The sequence below is a fragment of the Danio rerio genome, chromosome 4 (genome assembly GCF_049306965.1).
Source record: "Danio rerio strain Tuebingen ecotype United States chromosome 4, GRCz12tu, whole genome shotgun sequence".
NCBI lineage: Eukaryota > Metazoa > Chordata > Actinopteri > Cypriniformes > Danionidae > Danio > Danio rerio.
The window spans coordinates 75,770,001-75,794,958 of record NC_133179.1 but is presented as its reverse complement, the minus strand read 5'-3'; the positions used below and the strand labels follow the sequence as shown (position 1 = coordinate 75,794,958).

General features: G+C 39.8%; 4 protein-coding genes and 1 long non-coding RNA gene across 19 annotated transcripts in view; 4 read left to right on the top strand and 1 right to left on the bottom strand.

The window, feature by feature from the left end:
* ikbip (IKBKB interacting protein) lies at nt 1–13,842 on the top strand. 3 transcript variants are annotated; one of them, XM_021475129.3, is made up of 4 exons: nt 1–289; nt 879–996; nt 5,122–5,309; nt 5,425–13,842. In XM_021475129.3, exons 1-4 carry the CDS (start codon nt 132–134, stop codon nt 6,677–6,679), a joined length of 1,719 nt encoding a protein of 572 aa, XP_021330804.1. In that variant the 5' UTR covers nt 1–131; the 3' UTR covers nt 6,680–13,842. The 3 variants fall into 3 exon arrangements, with proteins under 3 accessions (XP_021330804.1, XP_073802751.1, NP_001231965.2); XM_073946650.1 differs by having other exon boundaries at nt 830–996; NM_001245036.2 differs by lacking the exons at nt 5,122–5,309; nt 5,425–13,842 and adding an exon at nt 1,404–2,206 and having other exon boundaries at nt 35–289.
* Nucleotides 6,797–7,649, top strand: LOC141381971 (uncharacterized; the record flags this gene model as incomplete). The annotated part of the gene is given in 1 exon segment (XM_073949075.1): nt 6,797–7,649. A coding segment is annotated over 1 exon segment (699 nt), but the record flags the coding sequence as incomplete, so codon positions are not given.
* The window catches only part of terfa (telomeric repeat binding factor a), a 23,089-nt gene continuing 5,917 nt past the window's right edge, over nt 7,787–24,958 (top strand). For 12 of the 13 annotated variants that reach the window (XM_073945545.1, XM_073945547.1, XM_073945546.1 and 9 more), the window contains exons 1-4: nt 15,481–15,675; nt 18,357–18,452; nt 18,532–18,656; nt 18,778–18,867. In XM_073945545.1, the coding sequence (XP_073801646.1) occupies nt 15,537–15,675; nt 18,357–18,452; nt 18,532–18,656; nt 18,778–18,867 (450 nt within the window). In that variant the 5' untranslated portion in view covers nt 15,481–15,536. Of the gene's footprint in view, nt 7,846–15,407; nt 15,676–18,356; nt 18,453–18,531; nt 18,657–18,777; nt 18,868–24,958 lie in introns of those variants that run through there. The other variant, NM_173243.2, reaches the window with a different exon arrangement.
* On the bottom strand, nt 9,134–13,345 carry ckap4 (cytoskeleton associated protein 4). The gene is made up of 2 exons (NM_213265.1): nt 12,985–13,345; nt 9,134–10,701 (listed from the first exon to the last, which is right to left on the bottom strand). Exons 1-2 carry the CDS (start codon nt 13,273–13,275, stop codon nt 9,727–9,729), a joined length of 1,266 nt encoding a protein of 421 aa, NP_998430.1. The 5' UTR covers nt 13,276–13,345; the 3' UTR covers nt 9,134–9,726.
* LOC141381978 (uncharacterized) lies at nt 22,035–24,010 on the top strand. The gene is made up of 3 exons (XR_012402923.1): nt 22,035–22,154; nt 23,098–23,315; nt 23,431–24,010. It is a non-coding gene; the product is annotated as an uncharacterized lncRNA (long non-coding RNA).

Here is a 24,958-nt window from a genome sequence, read left to right as displayed (position 1 = left end):
GGCGTTTTTTTGAGTTCGGCGGCGGTTTTCCGGTAAAGTTAAACTGCAGCTATTACGATCCCGGTCTAACGGAGGATGAAGCGCTCTGATCCCCGCTCTCACCGCTAAGGCAGAGTCACTTGGAGTCAGTCATGAAGCAGCGGCAGAGGAGCTCACAGCGTTCGCGGGACTCAGAGGAGGAGACCCGGAGCGAGCGCTCCATCACCGCGGCCCCCTCTGAGCGCGCAGCCGGACTCTCGCTCTCCCGCGGCGGCCTGCTCTACCTCTGCGTGCCGCTGATCCTCTCAGGGTGAGTCCAGCCGCTTAAAACTCACTTAAGTCGTTCTCAGCTATTCTCAGAGACTCAAAAGCACTCAACATGAGATTTATAGATCATCTGAAAGCAGTTTAAAGTAATTTTACAGTCGGCTTGTGAGAATATTAGCCTGAGGGTTTACAATAATGAAGTAAATAGTAAGAAAATCACCTTGAAAATAGTCGATAAAACTTAAAAATGAGATTCAGTGAGGTAATGTATTTTCTAAAATGAACCTATAATTGATTACAGTGTTATTAAGCTTATTAACACAAGTTAACGGGCATATACTGGCCATTGTTTGGGTAAGCTAAATTATCAGTAGTGTATGAGTGTGTATAGGTGTTTCCCACTTCTAGGATGCAGCTGGAAGGGCATCCGCTGTGTAAAAACTATGCTGCAATAGTTGGTGGGTCATTCCTCAGTGGTGACCCCAGACTAATAAAGGAACTAAGCCGAAAAAATGAATGAATGGCGGTGACTGTTAGTTCTTGTTAGCTTGGTGTGTTTGCTAATGTTAATGTTCACCAGCAGAGCTTGCTGTTTGAATACTGCACTCCTCCACCCTCCTCCATCTCCACAGGCTCTATGTGCAGCAGGGCTGGAGGCTGTCAGAGGTGGAGCAGAAGTACGAGGCTCTGCTGGAGCGCAGCCGCAGCTCTGATCAGATGGAGGAGAAGATGGAGGAGATCTCTGCGCAGGTCAGTCAACACACACACACACACACACACACACACACACACACACACACCTCCAGCAGTGCAAGAACCAACACGGTCAGGTGTAGAAATATGTGGAGCACACGTGCTTCAGTCGCCTAGAAATGATGTAGTTTACCAGTCAGATGCTGAATAAAGCAGGACTTTAATTTAAAAATGGTAAAAAAGAGGATGTGTGTGACAAATGTTACTGGCGAAGGTGTATTATGAGGACATGCTGATCTCCAAAAGAGCTTTCAGAAAGTGCAGTCTCCTCTGAGGGGTGGAGGGGGCGAGAATATACAGTGTGTACTCCATAAACACAGTGGAGACCTGTGGAGTGTCCCGCTATTCACCAAAACCAACCTGTGTGTGTGTGTGTGTGTGTGTGTGTGTGTGTGTGTGTGCAGCTGCAGGCCTCCGCAGACGCTGTGTCCCATCTGTCTGAGCTGCATCGCTCCGTCTCCTCCATCGTCAACACGTCTGCAGACCTGCGGGTGGAGCGGGAGGCGTCTGCGCAGCACACACACACTTCTGCGCAGCACACACACACTCTGCAGCAGCTGACGGAGCAGTGGCGGAGCACACAGATGGAGCAGGAAGCGTCTGCGCAGCATGCACACACCCTGCAGCAGCGGCTTCGCACCCTGACGGAGCTCTGGCGGAGCAGACAGGCGGAGGCGGGCGCAGAGCTGCACACACTGCAGACGCAGACGCGCGCCGCACACGCGCAGCTGACGCAGCAGATTAACGCGGCGGAGGCGAGCGTGTCGGAGCAGCTGACGGAGCTGCAGGCCGGCATCGGCAGGAACGCGCGCGCGCTGGAGCGCACCGAGCAGGAGGACACACACCACCTGCAGGAGCTGCTGCAGCGACACACACACCGCCTCGCGCTCCTCCAGCAACACAGTGAAACACTCGCGCAGCACACACACCGCCTGACAGAGCAGGTGGAGGACTGCGCTCAGCACACACACTCCTGGCAGGAGACGCAGCGGCCGCGGGTGGAGGAGTGTGTGCGCGCGCTGCTGAAGCTCAGAGCGCAGGTCAGCGCAGGGTGGAGGAGGATGGAGGACACTCTGAGGAAGGTGGAGGCGCTGGAGGAGACCACTGATGGAGGAGGAGGGCGGAGCATACAGCACATGTAAACAGAAGCTCACAGCACTGGCCCCGCCTCTCAGATCTTCTGATTGGTCGACTGCTTTAGAACTGATATTGCTGAGTGGAGCTGCTGGTGAGGGTTACTTATGTTGAGGCGGCGGCTGAAACGTGTGTGTGTGTGTGTGTGTGTGTGTGTGTGTGTGTGTGTGTGTGTGAGATAAGCGTTTACATTAAAAGTCATTGTTCGACTAACTGAATATTGGCGGTTCATTCCACCATGGAGACCTCTAACACAGAGCGAGTGAGATGTCTGTGCTGAAGGTGTCTGTATCTGCCATGTATTCCTCAATGTGTAGTGGTGTTTTCATCACTGTTGTGTGTGTTTTAACAGCAGCTTAGCGAGATATTAGTGTTTTTACAGATGCTGTTGAACTGGAACACTGCAGTAATGTATCTGGGGTCTGTTCTACCCACATGCAGTACTCATCCATCACTGGTTCTGCTCGTTTACTTGTGTAAATGTGTGTACATATTGTTTATTAAGTAATATTTTAGAAGCGATATTAAACGAGAGACTTGCTTTGTTTACTAAATCAAGTGGATCTAGTTGGATTTGCATTTTAAACATTAAATAAAAGTTGAGATATTTTTTATTTCATATATTGTTATTAGTTATGATACTGCCGAAATAATTCCGCATAAATCCACAGATTTTTAACACAATCCTGCACCGAAATAGCAGAAAATGATTGCAGATTCAGTCTGGCCCTGCCTATAGGTTATATACAGTTGGGGGGGGGGAAGTTAAATAGTTTTTAAAAAGTTTATATATACACATATATAATAATATTTAATATTAATCAATAATCTGTGTGTGTGTGTGTGTGTGTGTGTGTGTGTGTGTGTGTGTGTGTGTGTGTGTGTGTGTGTATATATATATATATATATGTTCAGCTGAGTGCCTTAGTGCCTCCACCAGTGCTGATATACAGCCATATGGCACTGCTACTCGTGTGATATTGCATTTATACAACGCTTCTTCTGCTCACCAAGGCTGCAATTATTTCATCATAAATACAAATTGTGAAATGTTGCACTATAAAATAACTGTTCAAAAGTAGTTTATCATTTAATTTATTCGTTTATTCCAGTGATTTTAATGATGAAATTTCAGCTTCATTACTCCAGTCACATGATCCCTCAGAAATCACTAATATTAGTTATTATTATATTTATTATAGTAATAAAAGCAATAATGTCTGGAGTAATAATTTTATTTGAAACTACGTACAATAACAAAGCAGTTATTTAAAATTTTGATAAATATTTAACATTTTTTTACATTTAATAAATGTAGCCTTGATGAACTGAATAAGTTTTCTTAAAAACATTAATAAATTACTGTAAATATATATACACTTGAAGTCAGAGTTTTTAACCCCCCTTTGTTGTTTTTTTCTTTTTAAAATATTTCCTATATGATGTGAATAACAGAGCAAGGAAATGTTTATAGTTTGTCTGATAATATTTTTTCTTATGAACAAAGTCTTAATTGTTGTTAAAAGCAGTTCTTAATTTTTTTTATGAACCATTTTAAGGTCAAATTTATTAGCCCCTTAAGCTAATTGTTTTTCAGACTGTCTCCAGAACAAACCATCTTTATACAATATCTTGCCTAATTACCCTAGCCTGCCTGGTTAACCTAATTAACCTAATTAAGACTGCTTCAATCTTTTTTAGTCATTTTAGCGAACACCTCAGATACTGTTGGCTGGTTCCTGTTGGTTGTGCACCTTTTTTTACCGACGCCATTATAACAACACAGATCACTGCCTATTCACGAGAAAAAAGTGATTGACAGGTGGTAATTATGTGTGTAAATTGCCCTATTCATTTACTGTATGATTTGTTTATGGGTAAAACAAAGACCATGCAGGTCAGGTAGTTTAAACGGTAGGCTACAAATAATTAATTTGTTATTAATTAATTAATTATTCATAATCGAAAATCGAATCGAATCGTGACACCCTTAATATATATATATATATATATATAATATGTATGTATATATGTATGTATATATATATATACACACACACACACACACATATATATATATATATATATATATATATATATATATATATATATATATATATATATATATATATATATATATATACACATACATATACATACATATTAAGTTAATAAAAAAATGAGGTGGTTCTCCCCAAAAATCAAAGAAAACATTTATTAATATGGATTTTTTCTTTGTATTTAAATGTATACTGTTTTAAGGTACTGATCCAGCTTTGGTACAGTTTCTGAAATGTTTAAAGCTGTTTGTTTGTGTATTTTTGATTAAAGAATTGTTTGACCGCTAATATGACGGTGATTTGGTGCTTCGCAACAGTTGCAGACACTTTTACCTTTTTTTGATGCAAATTAATTAAAGCCACTGTCCTTACGGTGATTAAGACACTTGAGCAGGCGACTGTAGTAAAGGAAATCCGCTCTAACTGTAAACCTAAATAAATTGCTCAATACTTTTGACACATGATAGTGTAGCGGCTGCAGCTTTAAACAAATGTGGAGAGTTATTGCGTGTCATATTTCTTAAACTGTACATTGAATTGTATATAGTTGAGCTCACATGGATAAGTGAATATTAATCAGATGATGTCATCACGCTGCTGTGCCGTCAGCCAATCACTGCACTGCTGATCATGATTTGGAGGATGGATAGATCAGTCCTCCACAACACACACAGATCTCAGATCAGCTCATCCAGACACTCTAATCTGACTCACTGACTTGTTTGAAGAACCACATTAGCCAGAGATCAGTTATCCAGATCAACAGACCATTTAGAAATTCTACAGTTGCCATGGCAACACAGCTGCAGTAATGTAAACAAACATGCCACTCATCACAGTGATCACTGCACTACTCCAGCACGCTGCAGCCTTCATCAACTCAGTGTGTGTGTGTGTGTGTGTGTGTGTGTGTGTTTCTCTCCCTCAGTGTGCGAGTGTGCATGCGCTGGTGTCTGCGCTGGACTCAGGAGTGTGTGTGTCTCAGATGGAGAGTGTGTATGAGCGGGTGTCAGAGCTCCAGCAGGGCTTCTCCAGTCTCTCTCTGCAGTCTCAGCAGCTCCGGCAGAACATCAGCTCGCTCGCCCTCAGCCTGCAGGACATGGACAACCACAGCAGGTACTGCGCACACACACACACACACTCTCTGTTCAGCTCTGAAACTCACAGCAGGTCTATGATAGATGGTGTGAGTGTACTGTGTGTGTTCTAATGAGTGTGTGTTGTGCTGCAGTGTGCTGTGGTCCGGCGTGTCCTCCAGCCTGTCCTCCATCCGCACAGACGTCAGGCGTGTGTCGGGGCTCCAGATGGAGGTGCAGGACCTGCTGCAGCACACCTCCAGCCTGCAGGAGGAGCAGGGCCGGCTGGAGAAGCTGATGGTGCGGCGCGTGGGGGATCTGCTGGCCGACAGCATCAGCCGCGTGTCCGCCGTCAGGAGCTCCGCCGAGAGCCACGCGCAGCGCCTCCAGCAGCTCCACACACACCTGCAGCAGCTCTCCTCCACACAACACACACTCTCCACCCGCATGCTGGAGCTGCAGAGCACGCAGGCCACGCTGAGGAGGAGCGCCAGCTACAGCGCAGACCTCCAGCCCACGCTCAGATCCACACACACACGCCTGAACACGCTGGAGACAAGGCTGGACGAGCTCACACTGCGAATCGGACACATCGCGTACGACATACTCCACTACAACATCATGCAGGAACCCAGAGGAGACATCATCAACAACACCATGGAAGAACCCAGAGGAGAAGAGGAGCTGGAGGACCACAGAGAACACATGATCAACACTCAGGAGGAGATGGAGGAGAAAAACAGAGAACAACTCAAGACCCACCGAGAAGATATGATAAACTCTCAGAAGGAGAACCAAAAAGAAGAAGAACATCTGGAGAACGACAGAGAAGACATCATAGACACTGAAGACAACCATCTAGAGAACCACAGACAAGAAGAACATCTGGAGAACCACAGACGAGAAGAACATCTGGAGAACCACAGACAGGGCAACATAGACACTGAAGATGAACATCTGGAGAACCACAGACAAGAAGAACATGTAGAGAACCACAGAGAAGACATCATAGACTCTGAAGACAACCATCTGGAGAACCACAGACAAGAAGAACATCTGGAGAACCACAGACAAGACAACATAGACACTGAGGATGAACATCTGGAGAACCACAGACAAGAAGAACATCTGGAGAACCACAGACAAGACAACATAGACACTGAAGATGAACATCTGGAGAACCACAGACAAGAAGAACATCTGGAGAACCACAGACAAGACAACATAGACACTGAAGATGAACATCTGGAGAACCACAGAGAAGACATCATAGACACTAAAGACAACCATCCAAAGAACCACAAACAAGAACATCTGGAGAACCACAGAGAAGACATCATAGACACTGAAAATGAACATCTGGAGAACCACAGACGAAAAGAACATCTGGAGAACCACAGACAAGAATAACATCTGGAGAACCACAGACAAGACAACATAGACACTGAAGATGAACATCTGGAGAACCACAGACAAGAATAACATCTGGAGAACCACAGACAAGACAACATAGACACTGAAGAATAACATCTGGAGAACCACAGTGAAGACGTCATAGACACTGACGATGAACATCTGGAGAACCACAGACGAAAAGAACATCTGGAGAACCACAGAGAAGACATCATAGACACTGACAATGAACATCTGGAGAACCACAGACGAAAAGAACATCTGGAGAACCACAGACAAGAATAACATCTGGAGAACCACAGACAAGACAACATAGACACTGAAGATGAACATCTGGAGAACCACAGACAAGAAGAACATCTGGAGAACCACAGACAAGACAACATAGACACTGAAGATGAACATCTGGAGAACCACAGACAAGAATAACATCTGGAGAACCACAGTGAAGACGTCATAGACACTAAAGACAACCATCTGGAGAACCACAGACGAGAAGAACATCTAGAGAAACACAGAGAAGACATCATAGACTCTGAAGACAACCATCTGGAGAACCACAGACAAGAAGAACATCTGGAGAACCACAGACAAGACAACATAGACACTGAAGATGAACATCTGGAGAACCACAGACAAGAAGAACATGTAGAAAACCACAGAGAAGACATCATAGACTCTGAAGACAACCATCCAAAGAACCACAAACAAGAACATCTGGAGAACCACAGAGAAGACATCATAGACACTGACGATGAACATCTGGAGAACCACAGACAAAAAGAACATCTGGAGAACCACAGACAAGAATAACATCTGGAGAACCACAGTGAAGACGTCATAGACACTGAAGACAACCATCTGGAGAACCACAGACGAGAAGAACATCTGGAGAAGCGTGGAGAAGAAGAGCAGTGTTCAGTGGAGAACAGCGAGCATCAGGACCCCAGTTGAGTTCAGGTGTAGGAGAACACAGACACTCCTTGTGGGCTTGTGTGGTTCTTGTGACCCCCTCAGAGTGTTGCCCATCTCTGCTACTGCTCAGTGTGTGGATGATGTTCTGCTGTGGAACGACAAACTAACCAATCACAGCTCAAAGAAGGCAGAGATTCAGGTCACGCCCACTGATTGCATAATCACCACCGCCCAATGGCAGCTCGAAGGTGTGTAGGAATCTGTAATGTGGTTAGATGAGCTGCTCCACACCGCTGAACCTGACTAAAGCCACCAGCACAGTTTAGCTCAAACTAACATCATTTCCAGAGTATGTTGAGGCCTTAAAGCGGAGATATCATGCAGAAATACTTTAATGTGGGGTTTAAACACAGTAGTGTGTGTGAATTTCTCCAGCAGCTCTAATGATCAACATGAATTAATTGTATTTTTAATAATCAGACTTGATGAAAACACTCTGACTGACACTTACTGATATTAAAAGAGGATCTGATTGAGATTACTGTATATATATATATATATATAAATATGAGACACCAAGATACTCTGATGTCTTTGACAACACACGCATGGGCTGACTCCACACCTCACCAGGTGGGAATGCGGGAAAGCCAGCTCCTCTCTGTTATTTACATGTGAAGCCCCTCCCACAACCCTCTGTTCACTCTGAATGGTCACTTCAAAGTGTGAATGTTCTAAATCAACCCAAGTGACCTTCTCTATCATGTCTGATCATCTGAAATGCCTCAGTGCGACTGCTACAATGGTCCCTCAGGAATAGACATAATCAGATTAACAGATGCAGATCTTCAGGTATCTGTTGAACCACTGCTGAGGGTGTGCCTTACCCAGGGGCTTCCATTCCAATGCCCTATAGGCAGAAACTCCTCAGAATGTAGCTTGACACTAATGCAAATGCCTTGTGTTATTCACACACACCCCTGCTTGAAATGTTGGTCGTTTACCTGAGTGTACAGGTGCTTCTGCTCTGTTTTATCAGACGTTAAACTTGTCTTCTAAGCTCAGCTTAACTCAGTGGTGATGTGTTTAATGAATGATTCTCTTGATCTGGATAAACATCAGCTGTTTAATAATGACAGTGCTCAGTTCCTCAACCATCGTCCACTAAAACATCTGCTATATGATACAGCTGATTATAGTGTGTCAGACGTGGTTTTAGCAGCGTGCCTTTAATGTTTTGATTGTGTATGTCATTTATTATAAAATATAATAGTGATGAAAGCCCAAATATCTGCTGTGGTTTACCAATTTAGTGAGTCTGGATGATTTTAAAAGTGACTTTTGGAAGCAGTTTGGATGGAAGTCAGTGTAGGAATAGTGTGTATGGGTGTTTCCCAGTGCTGGAAGGGTATCCGCTGTGTAAAACATATGCTGGAATAGTTGGCGGTTCATTCCGCCTATGGTGACCCCTGATTAAGGAACACTATGTTTCAGAGATCCGCTTGATCCAGTAGAGTCATGGAGACGTTCACTGGACAGTGTGTCAAACGCTTTATTAGAAAACAGCCGTAAACCACAGACATTCAATCAACAGACTTCAGTACAGACAGATGAGGAGGTAAAGAGGACAGTGCAGGTCTGAGTAGACTGAGGAAACAGCAGATCACCCATCATCGTCATCATCATCATTATTAAAGACGTGTTCACATTTCCACCACCCGGATATAAAGCCCGAGGAGGACCGAGAGTCTCTGAGGTCTTCAGAATGCTGATTTTCATTAATCATCAAAGCTTTCTTCAACATATCCTTCACTGTGTTCTGGATCCACCTGAGGGAGAGCTAATAATGCTGACTCCGCTATTAGACCAAGCTCAGGAGTGATTCCAGAGAACATCTCGATGCATTCAGGAGATCTCAGAGCGGATGCAGACTCATCCTCCCCTGCAGCAGGCGTGGGCGACCCTGCAGAGCTCTGCTCCAACACTAGTCACACACAGCTGATCCGGTCTGCATTAGACAGCCACACTCAGGGGTGTTTGATTAGGGTTGGAGATGAACTCTGCAGGGATCAAGTTTGCCCATCCCTGCCCTACACCCTGATCCCCATGATGGACCGCTCCGGCTCCTCTCAGACTGGTCCAGATGGACTCTGTGTGGGTTTGCTCTTCTCCTCAGACGGACTCTCTGTGCTGTTCTCCAGCTCCTGCAGTCGAGTCCGGATCTCCTCCACCGCGGCCTGTAGTCTCTGCAGCTCCTCGATCCTGCTCCTCAGCTCCTGCAGGTCCGCGCTCCGCTTCTCTGCGTCCTCCGTCCTCCGCTCCTCCAGGGCTCGGTGCTGGGACACCAGCGCGTCCAGCGTGCTGCTGATGTCGGTGAGCTGCTGGCTGTCCTCTGCGGTCTTCAGCCGGAGCTCCAGCTTGAGCAGGCCGTCAGTGAGCCGGGTGTCCAGGCTGTGGAGGGCGTCTGAGAGCTGGTCCTGCTTGAGGATGAAGCTCTGGGCCTGGTCTGCGGAGGTCTGAGCGCTGGAGCGGGCCTCAGACGCCTCCTTTCTCAGACTGCCCACGGTGCTCTGTATGAGCGTCCGCATGGCCTTGATCTCCTCCGACACTGATTGCACCTCCCGGTTCCTGGTCTGCAGTTCGGCGCTGACTGCGGAGATCTGCTCCCGGAGGACGGCTGCGTTCCCCTCGGACACCTCATTAGCGGTGTTGAGGACGGTGATAGCGCTGCTGATGGTGTTCAGCTGCTGTGTGAGGGCCGCCGGGACGTCCTGCTTCTCCAGACGGGCCCTCAGCTCCTGCAGATCCTCCTTAAAGCTCTGCTGTTCTCGGGTCAGCTGCTCCAGGCGCTCCTCCACAGGGTGGCTCCGCTGGGACAGCCGCTCCTCCAGCAGGGCGATCTCCCTCCCGCGGGCATCCGTCTGCTCCTGCAGGCGCAGCGAGAGCTCCGGGACGGTCTTCTTCTGCAGGCCCTGCAGCGTGTCCTCCAGGCGCCGGGTGCTGAGCTCCCCCTGCTGGACGGAGCGGCTGGTGCGGTCCAGATCAGAGCGGGTCAGGGCCACTGCGTCCTCCAGACCCTCCAGAGACGCCTTCAGGGAGCGCAGCTGCACACACACACACACACACACAGAGAGATGAGGAGAGGAACGCTCAGATATGCAGAATACTCAACAGTGTAACACACACACACACATAGAGCAGCAGATATATCAGAAAACTCCTCTGTGTTGCTCACGGTCAGCTCTATACCGAGCTTTACTCTGAGAAACTGACCGGCTCATGGCAGAACTTTCACATCGTCTGTATGGGAAGTGCACAGTGGCAGCAGCGTGACCAGTGGATCTACAAACGGGTGTCTCCAGACCTGTTCCTCAAGACCTCAGCGCTGCAGGCTTACAGAAACACTGAGCATCCAGATAATCAGGTTTAACAGAGTCAGCAGGAGCGCGTGCACTGATCTGGCTGTTCTCTTAGGCGGAGTGAAGATGAGGAGCAGAGCAGCCCAAAACACAGCCCAGAACTCAATAGCTGAGCTGCTGGGCGGAGCATAGAGCCCTGTCAGCCAATCACAGGCCAACACATGCTCCTCACAGCCTGCAGCTCCAGCGGTGTTCATTTGAGCTGAATATAATGCATCTCTCTCATGTGTACAGATGACAGATCATCATTACACCGCTCTGATGATCTAATACACTAATAATATTGCTTTTAAAGCATGGAAACCTCAAATTTACTGTGGTTTTACAACACTAATCCTAGTTTCAGCATATCATTTGTAGTAAAACCACTGAAAGATTGTTTAACTTCAGTGGAAACATCACTTTTACTATGGTAAAACCATGGTAATACCACATTTACTATGATAATAACACCGAAACATCACTTTTACTGTGATCAAACCACAAAAATATCACTTTTACTCTTATAATACCACTAAAACATCACTTTTACTATGATAAAACCAGGGTAATGCCACATTTACTCTAATATTAGCACTGAAACATCACTTTTACTGTACTTAAACCACAGAAACATCACTTTTACTATGATAAAACCATGGTAATACCACATTTACTCTAATATTAGCACAGAAATCTTACTTTTACTGTAATTAAACCACTGAAACGTCACTTTTACTGTAATTAAACCACTGAAACGTCACTTTTACTGTAATTAAACCACAAAAACATCACTTTTACTGTAATTAAACCACAAAAACATCACTTTTACTATGGTAAAACCACTGAAACATCACTTATACTATGGTAAAACCACTGAAACATCACTTATACTATGGTAAAACCACTGAAACATCACTTTTACTATGGTAAAACCACTGAAACATCACTTTTACTATGGTAAAACCACAGAAACATCACTTATACTATGGTAAAACCACTGAAACATCACTTTTACTATGGTAAAACCACAGAAACATCACTTATACTATGGTAAAACCACAGAAACATCACTTTTACTATGGTAAAACCACTGAAACATCACTTTTACTATGGTAAAACCACTGAAACATCACTTTTACTATGGTAAAACCACTGAAACATCACTTTTACTGTAATTAAACCACAGAAACATCACTTTCACTATGGTAAAACCACAGAAACATCACTTTTACTATGGTAAAACCACTGAAACGTCACTTTTAACGTAATTAAACCACAGACACATCACTTTTACTATGGTAAAACCACTGAAACGTCACTTTTACTGTTATTAAACCACAGGAACATCACTTTCACTATGGTAAAACCACTGAAACGTCACTTTTACTATGGTAAAACCATGGTAATGCCACATTTACTCTAATATTAGCACAGAAACATCACTTTTACTGTAATAACACCACTGAAACATCAGTTTTACTATAATTAAACCACAGAAACATCACTTTTACTATGGTAAAACCACTGAAACGTCACTTTTAAAGTAATTAAACCAAAGAAACATCACTTTTACTATGGTAAAACCACTGAAACGTCACTTTTACTATGGTAAAACCATGGTAATGCCACATTTACTCTAATATTAGCACAGAAACATCACTTTTACTGTAATAACACCACTGAAACATCAGTTTTACTATAATTAAACCACAGAAACATCACTTTTACTATGGTAAAACCACTGAAACATCACTTTTACTGTAATTAAACCACTTTTACCACTGTGATACCACAGAAATATAATTTTAACTCTATAATAAACCCCCATTTACTACACTAAAACCACATTTACTCGTCACTTTATTATCACTTTACACTTTACATCACTGTAATGAAGCACCTTTATTGTAATGGAAGCCCTTTGACAGTAGTGACCGCCCTTTTACTGTAGTGATACCGTGGTAATTTCGTCTCCGGACCCCTCACCTGCTCCAGGGCCTCCTCCAGCTCCTGCGCTGCCCCCGAACACCTCCCCAGGGCCTGCTCGTGCCCGCTGCTCGTGCGTCGGATGTCCTCCAGCTCCAGGTGCACAAATACAGCTGCGAGCGCGACCACGGCCGCCACGGGCACGAGCACCATCAGCGCGCGCGCTCCTCCGCCGCCCCCGGAGCTCTTCGCCGCAGCTTTACCGGCTCTCGGGCTGTTCTTGCCGGACTCCTCGGGCGCGGGTCCCCCGCTGGAGGCCGAGTTGCTCTTGTTTTTGTTCTTCCCGGTCATCTTACCGTGAGTGAGTGCGCGCGCATTACCGGCCCCGCGGAACCGGAGAGAGAGATGGCTTGAACTCCCGGAGAGAGAGAGTTGGAGAAGTGAAGAAGAGTTTCTGTGGTGGTGATGATGACGTCAGAGCGATGAAGATGACGTGTTCTGCTGCTCCTCCTCCTTCAGACGTGGCACTGATTTCCCTCAAACATCTGCATCCTCCCAGAACCGGTTTCTCACACACACACACACACACACACACACTTACAGCAACTTTTTTTCGTATAAAGTATTCACTTTATCATGTTTGAAAGCTGTTTTATGCTTATGTTTATGTGTTAATTGATGTTTGTGTGCAGTTTCAGAGTGTGTGTGTGTGTGTGTGTGTGTGTGTGTGTGCTGCTGCTTCATTAGTGCTGTGTAAAGAGTGTGTTTTAGATTCAGGTTAATGAGAAGTCTTCACATTAGTGTTGAGTTCATCTTCAGTAACACTATATTACAGCAGTGTCATCACTGACGACACATTACGAGTCTTCATCAAGTAAAAGTGTTCAATAAATATATCTGTATAGTGATTAAACTGTGGATATTCAGTGTTTTATTGATCATATTTCCCGTATTTGTTCCTCAATGAATTGTTCACTACACTTAGTGAGTTTGTGGTCAGTCTGATGGGTTAATTTAGATTTGTACAGCATTTTAGTGTCAGGTTTTTCTGTTGTGTGTTCATTTATTGGTGCTGCTTCATGTATGTTCATGTTTAGATTGACTGTATAAAGGAGTTTAATGTTTAAAGACACAGCTGACGCCAAATCTACAGTTCCTTCATCATTTCTTCATCCTTTACTTCTGTCAAACCTTTATGAGTGTCTGTCCTCTGTTCTATTAAATATAAGATGTTTCGAAGAATGCTGGAAACCGGTAACCATTGACTTCCATAGTATTTGTTTGTCCTGCTGTAGAAGTGAATGGTTACAGATGTCCAGCATTCTTCAAAATATCTTCCTTTATGTTCAACAGAAGAAAGACACTCATAAAGGTTTTGTCACGGTCACCATCATTCCAGCCTGTGCAGATCGCTGGTACACACACAGATCGCTAACGGACTACACATCCACCATTTCAAGAACTACAAGTCCGGTCATGCACCACACACACACACCGGTTCCTGATACCACTTGATTACACTCACACAGCTGAAGCTGCCTCTCGAAGACGGATTAGTTAGACTATTTATACAGCACACTAACATACAGACTCCACATTACAGTACATTTACTCTCGCTCACTGCATTTTTAACAACACGTATCAGGCTAGAAAACAGCCATCATGTCACTAAATAATGTGGAAATAAATGCATTTATCATATTTGGCATTATACACACATAAACCTAAATACAATAAAAATATTAGCATGCCAAAACACAAAAGTTGTTTAAAAAAAGGGATTTATTTATTATTTTATTTAAACTAAACTAAACTAAAACAGATGTGTTTCTGTTTGCAGGTGTTCACCACCACTACTGATGAGTTTGTGTTTGATTATTACGTCTTTACTGAATAAATGCTCATTTTAATGAGTCTGACTCATTTTAAATGGCCACTTTTAAAGGAAAGTGTGTGTGTGTGCATCTGTTGTGTGAAACATATGCTGGAAGAGTTGGTGGTTCATTCCGCTGTGGTGACCCCTGATAAACCAAAGGCTAAATGAAGGAGAATGAATTAATAATAATACCTTTTAATAATAATGCACTTTTTCCAGTGTTAGGTTGCTGCTGGAAGGGCATCCGCTGTGTAAAACATGCTGGAATAGTTGGCGGTTCATTCCTCTGTGGCAACCGCTGATTATTAAAGGGACTAAGCTGAAGGAGAATGAATGATTTTCTAAAAACTAAAGCTTCATAATTTTGACAAAATGTGTGTTTTGTGTTCCTAATAAAACAGTATTAATAGTTTAAAACAATTAGTTTTAATCAAAATATGTGTGTGTACTTCATAACTACAGCTACTTTCCATTTATTTGAGTTTTAAGTCAATTTAACTTTAAAAAAATTCCTTAATAGGGGGTCAAAACTAAACTAGAATACGGAAGCTAACTCTGTAAAATCATTATATTCACAATAATAATAACTGAAGTAATATTTTCCAGTGACGTTCGCGCCGTCAGCATCGCTGCTGGCCAATCGGGGCCGCCTCGCCGCTAAGCCCCGCCCCTGTCCTACAGTCTGAGCGCGCCCGCGGGAGTTATGCTGCCGAGGCTCACATTAAATCTGCAAGAATGAGCGACAAACCCTGCGAGCCGAGCTGGGAGCAGATCGTCAACCGCTGGAGCTTCGATTTCTACGCGTTCCAGGCCTTCAGCGCGTTCAGGAATGGAGATTACACGGCCTTCACACACTTCATCAACATCATCGAGAGTAAGTTCGGGGGCGCGAGAGTCAGCTAGCATTAGCTCTTCAGCTAAACACACAAACTCTTCCTGAACACGGGCTCTGTCTCATTCACTCGCTCACTGAGCACAATATAGTGCACTGCAGACGAGGGGACTGCGTTAGGAAAGAGCCAGGCGAATGTGGACCAGAATACTGTAATATATATCAGCAGATTATGAGTTTGACGTCAGTGTTAATATTACACTCTTACATCTATTATTTGATACCAAAGAGTGCAAAATTAACCTGAATACAAGATATAAAGATATAAATAGTGTATAAATGTGTGACCATGAAGCATAAATCAGTGTTATAATGCACATGTGTGATTGTAGGAACAGTAAACAACACATTGTATGGGTTAAAACTCTGTATGTAATATTAAGTAAACAAATATAGACCATATCGAACTCTTTCATAACTGTAACAAGAGGCAATTCAATCATAACGTCATGTTAAACTGCTCTCATAACATTATTGATCAATATGAGGCAGTTTTTGGATTCTGAGAAGCTCTAGGAGTTATGAATGTGAAACAGGAAGTATGTCAGGGGGCTGTTCCAGAAAGCAGGTTATGTGACATACCCGGGTAAGTTTGAGAGTAAGTAGTTGGATAACCTCAACTTTGGTTCCAAAATCGGAGGTAACTTCTGGGTATGTTAAGTAGCCATAGCAACTTACTCTCTGAAGATAACCTGCTCCGGAGCAGGTTATGTTCAGAGAGTAAGTTGCTATGTTTCAGAGTTTGTCTGTTTCAGAGAGTTTACTGAGCATTGCGTGCTCTTTTGATGAGAATATTAATGGATGTGGACGCACAGATACAAGTTTTTTTGTTGTGAGAGGGTTATAAGTGCATAGTTTTTTTCATAACCAAATTCATAATGTTAATGTATTTAACAAACCTTTTTGAAATCAAATGTGACAAACCGCGGGTCTGCGCTTACCATAAAAAACATTCAGTGCAGCTCTTTGTATTCGCATCAGGGCATTTTAGGCAACTGTACAATGTGGCAGTCTGACCACCTGTACAGTACGCCTGGCACTGAACTGATTTTTACACTTTTGTACAGTTCCTTGGTCATACATTACTGCGTATCATTACACTGATGATTCAGAGCACGGGAATAGTGTAGTGGACAGTGCGTCGATAAAGAACAACGGAGCGCACAACGGAGCGAGTTCGAATCTCACTTACAGATATTGATTTATAATACAAATATAGTAAAAAAAACTATAAAGCAAAAGTTGCTTAACACAATGTTTATTTTTATTATATTTGTATTATAAAATAGAATCATTACTGGGCACTACATTGTTACTTGCTGGAGGACAAAAGATACCCTTTTCTGCCTTATACGATGACACGTACCTGCAGCCTGACCCAGAGGAAATCTCAGTGACCCAAGCAGACAAAACAGATGGAAGAGTGCTAAGAAAAATATAATTAGTCAAAAAACTGTTTAATCAAATAGTTTGGTCTGTTAATTTCTTAATTTCCTGAAATAAAATGAATGATTTTGTACACTGCTTTATACACACACCTTTTAACGTGTAACATATTTTTCATATACATTTCTCACCTTAAGTTGATGCTCATGTGACTTTATCTTTGAAGATGGACCTTATACAGCTACTTTAGAATTTAAATATGTAGATAAAAGATTTTGTGATCCAAGAGTAATATTCAAATATGGAAAAGTGCAGAAAATTCTTACACTGCTTGTTAGTTGAGGCAGAAGGAACTTTGTCTGCATGCAAAATAAAAAGAACCTAAAGCTATCTGACAACAATCACTTACAACAGTGACAGAGTGTGTGGTTTAAGTCAAAAACTCCTTTATTATAAAATCCTTTATTTAAAAGCTTTTATTATAGGACACAGCAGTTAGACAGGCCTCTTTCTATTAGCTGCATGGCAGAAAGAATATTCTAGAGTGTTAAATAAAGAGCTCCAGTAATTAAATATTACCTTTTATGATAATGTTTCTGTGTTTAATGACTTTGGACAGAGTTCTAGCTCCAGAAAGATTACAATTTCTATAAGCCTTATTAGTCAATACACATATTGTGGCCTTAAGAAATTAATGGCAAGAAAAATAAATGCATGAATGGTTACACAACATACTCAAAAAGGATGTTAAAGAGTAGTTTAATTTATCATTACAATAAAATGGAAGGTGGCATGTGTAATTTAATGAACTAATAAAGTTTCTCATTATTTATTTTTTATTTTCTTATCTATTTATTTATCTTATTCTATATTTCTCTCCTTCGTTGAAGCAGATGTGTAATCTCTGTGTTTAAAACCTCCAGCTTCGCCTCTGTAAAGTGCGTTGCCCTTTTTTCTCACCGTGACTTTCTATGGTGACTCGTGAATTCGGCGATCTACTGAAAATGCCTTCAGGTGTGTGCCGTGCACGCGCATTAACCCGCGGTTATCTTCAGGAGGTTGATTTAACTAACTCTTGTCACCTGTTTTGGAACCAACATACTCGCGGTAAGCAGGTTTTGGGTAAATCAACCGAGAGTTTAGGTTTTAGCAGATGGTAAGTTAACCCTGCTTTCTGGAATACCCCCCAGGTCAAATGTTTTTGTTTACATCCTTCAAAATGGCCTATAGAGAGAGACCCCTCACTGCAGAGGCTCCTCTTCTTCTTCTGTGTGCAGGTGTGGTGGTCAGGCCGGTGGACGGACACCCTGACATGATCCCGCAGCTGCGCCTCATGCAGTTTCTGTCCAGGATCAACAACGGGGACAAGCTGGGTGAGTGAATGTCGGAGACGCGCGCAGTTTCTGAGCTGCACATGTGCTGTGTGTGAGATGATGTGTGTGTGTGCTGCAGATCTGACCTTCGAGGAGCCCAAGACCCCTCTGGAGTCGGCTCTGGACGTGCTGGAGAGCATCTGCAGAGACATGAGCGTCCCGCACCCAGAGCAGCAGCTCATACGCCACGCCATCAGCGAGATGGTGAGTGTGTGTGCGTGTTGGGACTGGGAGTCAATTGCTAAAAGATTTGATTCTTTGATTCAGAATGGTTCTGATACCATTGTGTGTGTGTGTGTGTGTGTGTGTGTGTGTGTGTGTGCAGCTGGTGATGGTGTGTATCAGGAGCGGTGAGTTCGAGAAGGCTGAGGAGATGCTCAAACACTTCAGCTCCTCGTCAGACTCTGCTGGGAAGGTGAGTTCCTCCTGTCAGCTTCAGCTCAGGTGTGTTTGTGTAGCGCTTTCACAGTTATGATGGTTTTAAAGCAGCTTTACGAGGATATCGAGCTATCGATATGATTCCCCAAGGGGATACGGCATTATCAATATGGTTAGATTCCACACATGAGTATTCTGCATGACAACAGACCACCCCGAGGCAGCACGCAAGCTCCACTTGCACAGGTGAATAATTCACTTCATGAGTCATACAAAAGATTTGTTCAAAATTGATGAATGGTTCAAGAACGACCCATCACTGACACGACATGGAGGATCATGCAGCGCCGGTGTTTTATCCAAATCTGACTCCTCCTCGCATGCACACACGTCACACAGCGCCTGCAGCGGTCACAGCGGTTTATCAGAAACCTTTTATTCATTTTATTTATAGTAGTGTTATCTGACTACTGGATTACATATTGATTACTTTTTATCACACATTTATGGTAGAGTAATCTAACTACTTCTCGATTACCATAAATGTGTAATAAAGTATTTTAAATGTAATCCAGATGTAGTTAGATTACTATAAATGTGTAATAAAGTAATCTAAATGTAATCCAGAAGTAGTTAGATTACCATAAATGTGTAATAAAGTAATCTAAATGTAATCCAGATGTAGTTAGATTACCATAAATGTGTAATAAAAAGTAATCTAAATGTAATCCAGATGTAGTTAGATTACCATAAATGTGTAATAAAGTAATCTAAATGTAATCCAAATGTAGTTAGATTACCATAAATGTGTAATAAAGTAATCTAAATGTAATTCAGATGTAGTTAGATTACCATAAATGTGTAATAAAGTAATCTAAATGTAATCCAGATGTAGTTAGATTACCATAAATGTGTAATAAAGTAATTAAATGTAATCCAGATGTAGTTAGATTACCATAAATGTGTAATAAAGTAATCTAAATGTAATCCAGATGTAGTTAGATTACCATAAATGTGTAATAAAAAGTAATCTAAATGTAATCCAGTAGTCAGATTGCACTACTATAAATGTATAATAAAGTATTTTAAATGTAGAGTAATCTAACTACTTCTGGATTACATTCAGATTACTTTATTACACATTTATGGTAGATTAATCCTACTACTTCTGGATTACATTCAGATTACTTTATAACACATTTATGGTAGTGTAATCTATTTTTGGATTACATTTAGATTACTTTATTATACATTTATGGTAGTGTAATCTAACTACTTCTGGATTACATTTAAAAGATTTTATTACACATTTATGGTAGTGTAATCTAACTACTTCTGGATTACATTTAAAAGATTTTATTACACATTTATGGTAGCGTAATCTAACTACTTCTGGATTATATTCAGATTACTTTATTACACATTTATAGTAGTGTTATCTGACTACTGGATTACATTTAATTACTTTTTATCACACATTTATGGTAGAGTAATCTAACTACTTCTCGATTACCATAAATGTGTAATAAAGTATTTTAAATGTAATCCAGATGTAGTTAGATTACCATAAATGTGTAATAAAAAGTAATCTAAATGTAATCCAGTAGTCAGATTGCACTACTATAAATGTATAATAAAGTATTTTAAATGTAGAGTAATCTAACTACTTCTGGATTACATTCAGATTACTTTATAACCCATTTATGGTTGTGTAATCTGACTATTTCTGGAGTACATTTAGATTACTTTATTACACATTTATGGTCTTGTAATCTGACTACTTCTGTGTTATATTTAGATTACTTTATTACACATATACCAAAGTGTAATCTAACTACTTCTGGAGTACACTGAGATTGCTTTATTACACATTTATAGTATTGTAATCTGACTATTTCTGAATTACAGTTAGATTACTTTATTATACCTTTACGGTAGTGTAATCAAATGTAATCCATAAGTAGTTAGATTACTTTTATAACACATTTATGGTCGTGTAGTCTGACTACTACTGGATTACATTTAGATTACTTTATTTCACGTTTATAGTAGTGTTACCTGACTACTGGATTACATTTAGATTACTTTATTTCACGTTTATAGTAGTGTTACCTGACTACTGGATTACATTTAGATTACTTTATTTCACGTTTATAGTAGTGTTATCTGATTACTGGATTACATTTAGATTACTTTATTTCACGTTTATAGTAATGTTATCTGACTACTGGATTACATTTAGATTACTTTATTTCACGTTTATAGTAATGTTATCTGACTACTGGATTACATTTAGATTACTTTATTTCACGTTTATAGTAGTGTTATCTGACTACTGGATTACATTTAGATTACTTTATTTCACATTTATAGTAGTGTTACCTGACTACTGGATTACATTTAGATTACTTTTTGTCACACGTTTATGGTAGAGTAATCTAACTACTTCTGGATTACCATAAATGTGTAATAAAGTATTTTAAATATAATCCAGAAGTAGTTAGATTGCCATAAATGTGTAATAAAAAGTAATCAATGTAATTCAGTAGTCAGATTACACTACTGTAAATGTGTAATAAAGTATTTTAAATGTAGAGTAATCTAACTACTTCTGGATTACATTCAGATTACTTTATAACACATTTATGGTCGTGTAATCTAACTATTTCTGGAGTACATTTAGATTAATTTATTACACATATATGGTAGTGTAATCTGACTACTGGATTACATTCAGATTACTTTATAACACATTTATGGTAGTGTAATCTGACTATTTTTGGATTACATTTAGATTACTTTATTACACATTTATGGTAGTGTAATCTAACTACTTCTGGATTACATTTAAAAGATTTTATTACACATTTATGGTAGCGTAATCTAACTACTTCTGGATTATATTCAGATTACTTTATTACACATTTATAGTAGTGTTATCTGACTACTGGATTACATTTAATTACTTTTTATCACACATTTATGGTAGAGTAATCTAACTACTTCTCGATTACCATAAATGTGTAATAAAGTATTTTAAATGTAATCCAGATGTAGTTAGATTACCATAAATGTGTAATAAAAAGTAATCTAAATGTAATCCAGTAGTCAGATTGCACTACTATAAATGTATAATAAAGTATTTTAAATGTAGAGTAATCTAACTACTTCTGGATTACATTCAGATTACTTTATAACCCATTTATGGTTGTGTAATCTGACTATTTCTGGAGTACATTTAGATTACTTTATTACACATTTATGGTCTTGTAATCTGACTACTTCTGTGTTATATTTAGATTACTTTATTACACATATACCAAAGTGTAATCTAACTACTTCTGGAGTACACTGAGATTGCTTTATTACACATTTATAGTATTGTAATCTGACTATTTCTGAATTACAGTTAGATTACTTTATTATACCTTTACGGTAGTGTAATCAAATGTAATCCATAAGTAGTTAGATTACTTTTATAACACATTTATGGTCGTGTAGTCTGACTACTACTGGATTACATTTAGATTACTTTATTTCACGTTTATAGTAGTGTTACCTGACTACTGGATTACATTTAGATTACTTTATTTCACGTTTATAGTAGTGTTATCTGACTACTGGATTACATTTAGATTACTTTATTTCACGTTTATAGTAGTGTTATCTGATTACTGGATTACATTTAGATTACTTTATTTCACGTTTATAGTAATGTTATCTGACTACTGGATTACATTTAGATTACTTTATTTCACGTTTATAGTAGTGTTATCTGACTACTGGATTACATTTAGATTACTTTATTTCACATTTATAGTAGTGTTACCTGACTACTGGATTACATTTAGATTACTTTTTGTCACACGTTTATGGTAGAGTAATCTAACTACTTCTGGATTACCATAAATGTGTAATAAAGTATTTTAAATATAATCCAGAAGTAGTTAGATTGCCATAAATGTGTAATAAAAAGTAATCAATGTAATTCAGTAGTCAGATTACACTACTGTAAATGTGTAATAAAGTATTTTAAATGTAGAGTAATCTAACTACTTCTGGATTACATTCAGATTACTTTATAACACATTTATGGTCATGTAATCTAACTATTTCTGGAGTACATTTAGATTAATTTATTACACATATATGGTAGTGTAATCGGACTACTGGATTTCATTTAGATTACTTTGTTATACATTTATGGTAGTGTAATCTGACTACTTCTGGAGTACATTTAGATTAACTTATTACACATATATGGTAGTGTAATTGGACTACTGGATTACATTTAGATTACTTTTACACATTTATGGTAGTGTAATCTAACTACTGAATAACATTTAGATTACTTTATTACACATTTATGGTTGTGTAATCTGACTACTTTTGGATTACATTTAGATTACTTTATTACACATTTATGGCTGTGTAATCTCTGACTACTTCTGGATTACATTAGATTACTTTTATAACACATTTATGGTCTTGTAATCTGACAACTTCTGGATTACATTTAGATTACTTTATTACACATATACCAAAGTGTAATCTAACTACTTCTGGAGTACACTGAGATTGCTTTATTACACATTTATAGTATTGTAGTCTGACTATTTCTGAATTACAGTTAGATTACTTTATTATACCTTTACGGTAGTGTAATCTAATGTAATCCAGAAGTAGTTAGATTACTTTTATAACACATTTATGGTCGTGTAGTCTGACTACTGGATTACAGTTAGATTACTTTATTACACATTTATGGTAGCAATAATGCGCAGGTTAGTGTATACTCCATCAGCTGTGTCTATTATCCTTCATTTCTTCCGCAATTGAAAGCAAGAACGAACATAGAAGCCTTGTCAAATTGACGAGAAGCACCTGAATGTGTTCAAAAGAGTTAAATACGCCAAAATGAGAGGAATTTATACCACATTTCGAAAGTGAAAGCACCTCATATTCACTGATTATACGTTCAGTATTTATTACACGGTCTGTTATTGAAAATTGACTTCAATTCTGATTATATTCTACTCGTTGTATTTATTTATTCATTTATTTTGTTTAGTAGATTGATTTATTTTAGCCTCTTACCTGGAAGACGGGATTTGATGTGTGTGTGTGTGTGTTACTAAAGTGTATAAACGTTAGGTGGTTTAAACCATTATTAAAACTTCAAAAAACAAAAGTACAATTAAAAAAACCTGCATTTGTTTATTAAACATTAGTTTTTCTATTTTAACATCTCGCTGTTAGCTACTCTCTCAACAAGTAACAGTATTAGAATGATAATTAGAATGATGATAATTACGAGGAAAACCCCAGTGTTTAAATTATATTTTGCTCAAAAACTGTGTAATAAAGTAATCTAAATGTAATCCAGATGTAGTTAGATTACCATAAATGTGTAATAAAGTAATCTAAATGTAATCCAGATGTAGTTAGATTACCATAAATGTGTAATAAAGTAATCTAAATGTAATCCAGATGTAGTTAGATTACCATAAATGTGTAATAAAAAGTAATCTAAATGTAATCCAGTAGTCAGATTGCACTACTATAAATGTATAATAAAGTATTTTAAATGTAGAGTAATCTAACTACTTCTGGATTACATTCAGATTACTTTATTACACATTTATGGTAGATTAATCCTACTACTTCTGGATTACATTCAGATTACTTTATAACACATTTATGGTAGTGTAATCTGACTATTTTTGGATTACATTTAGATTACTTTATTATACATTTATGGTAGTGTAATCTAACTACTTCTGGATTACATTTAAAAGATTTTATTACACATTTATGGTAGTGTAATCTAACTACTTCTGGATTACATTTAAAAGATTTTATTACACATTTATGGTAGCGTAATCTAACTACTTCTGGATTATATTCAGATTACTTTATTACACATTTATAGTAGTGTTATCTGACTACTGGATTACATTTAATTACTTTTTATCACACATTTATGGTAGAGTAATCTAACTACTTCTCGATTACCATAAATGTGTAATAAAGTATTTTAAATGTAATCCAGATGTAGTTAGATTACCATAAATGTGTAATAAAAAGTAATCTAAATGTAATCCAGTAGTCAGATTGCACTACTATAA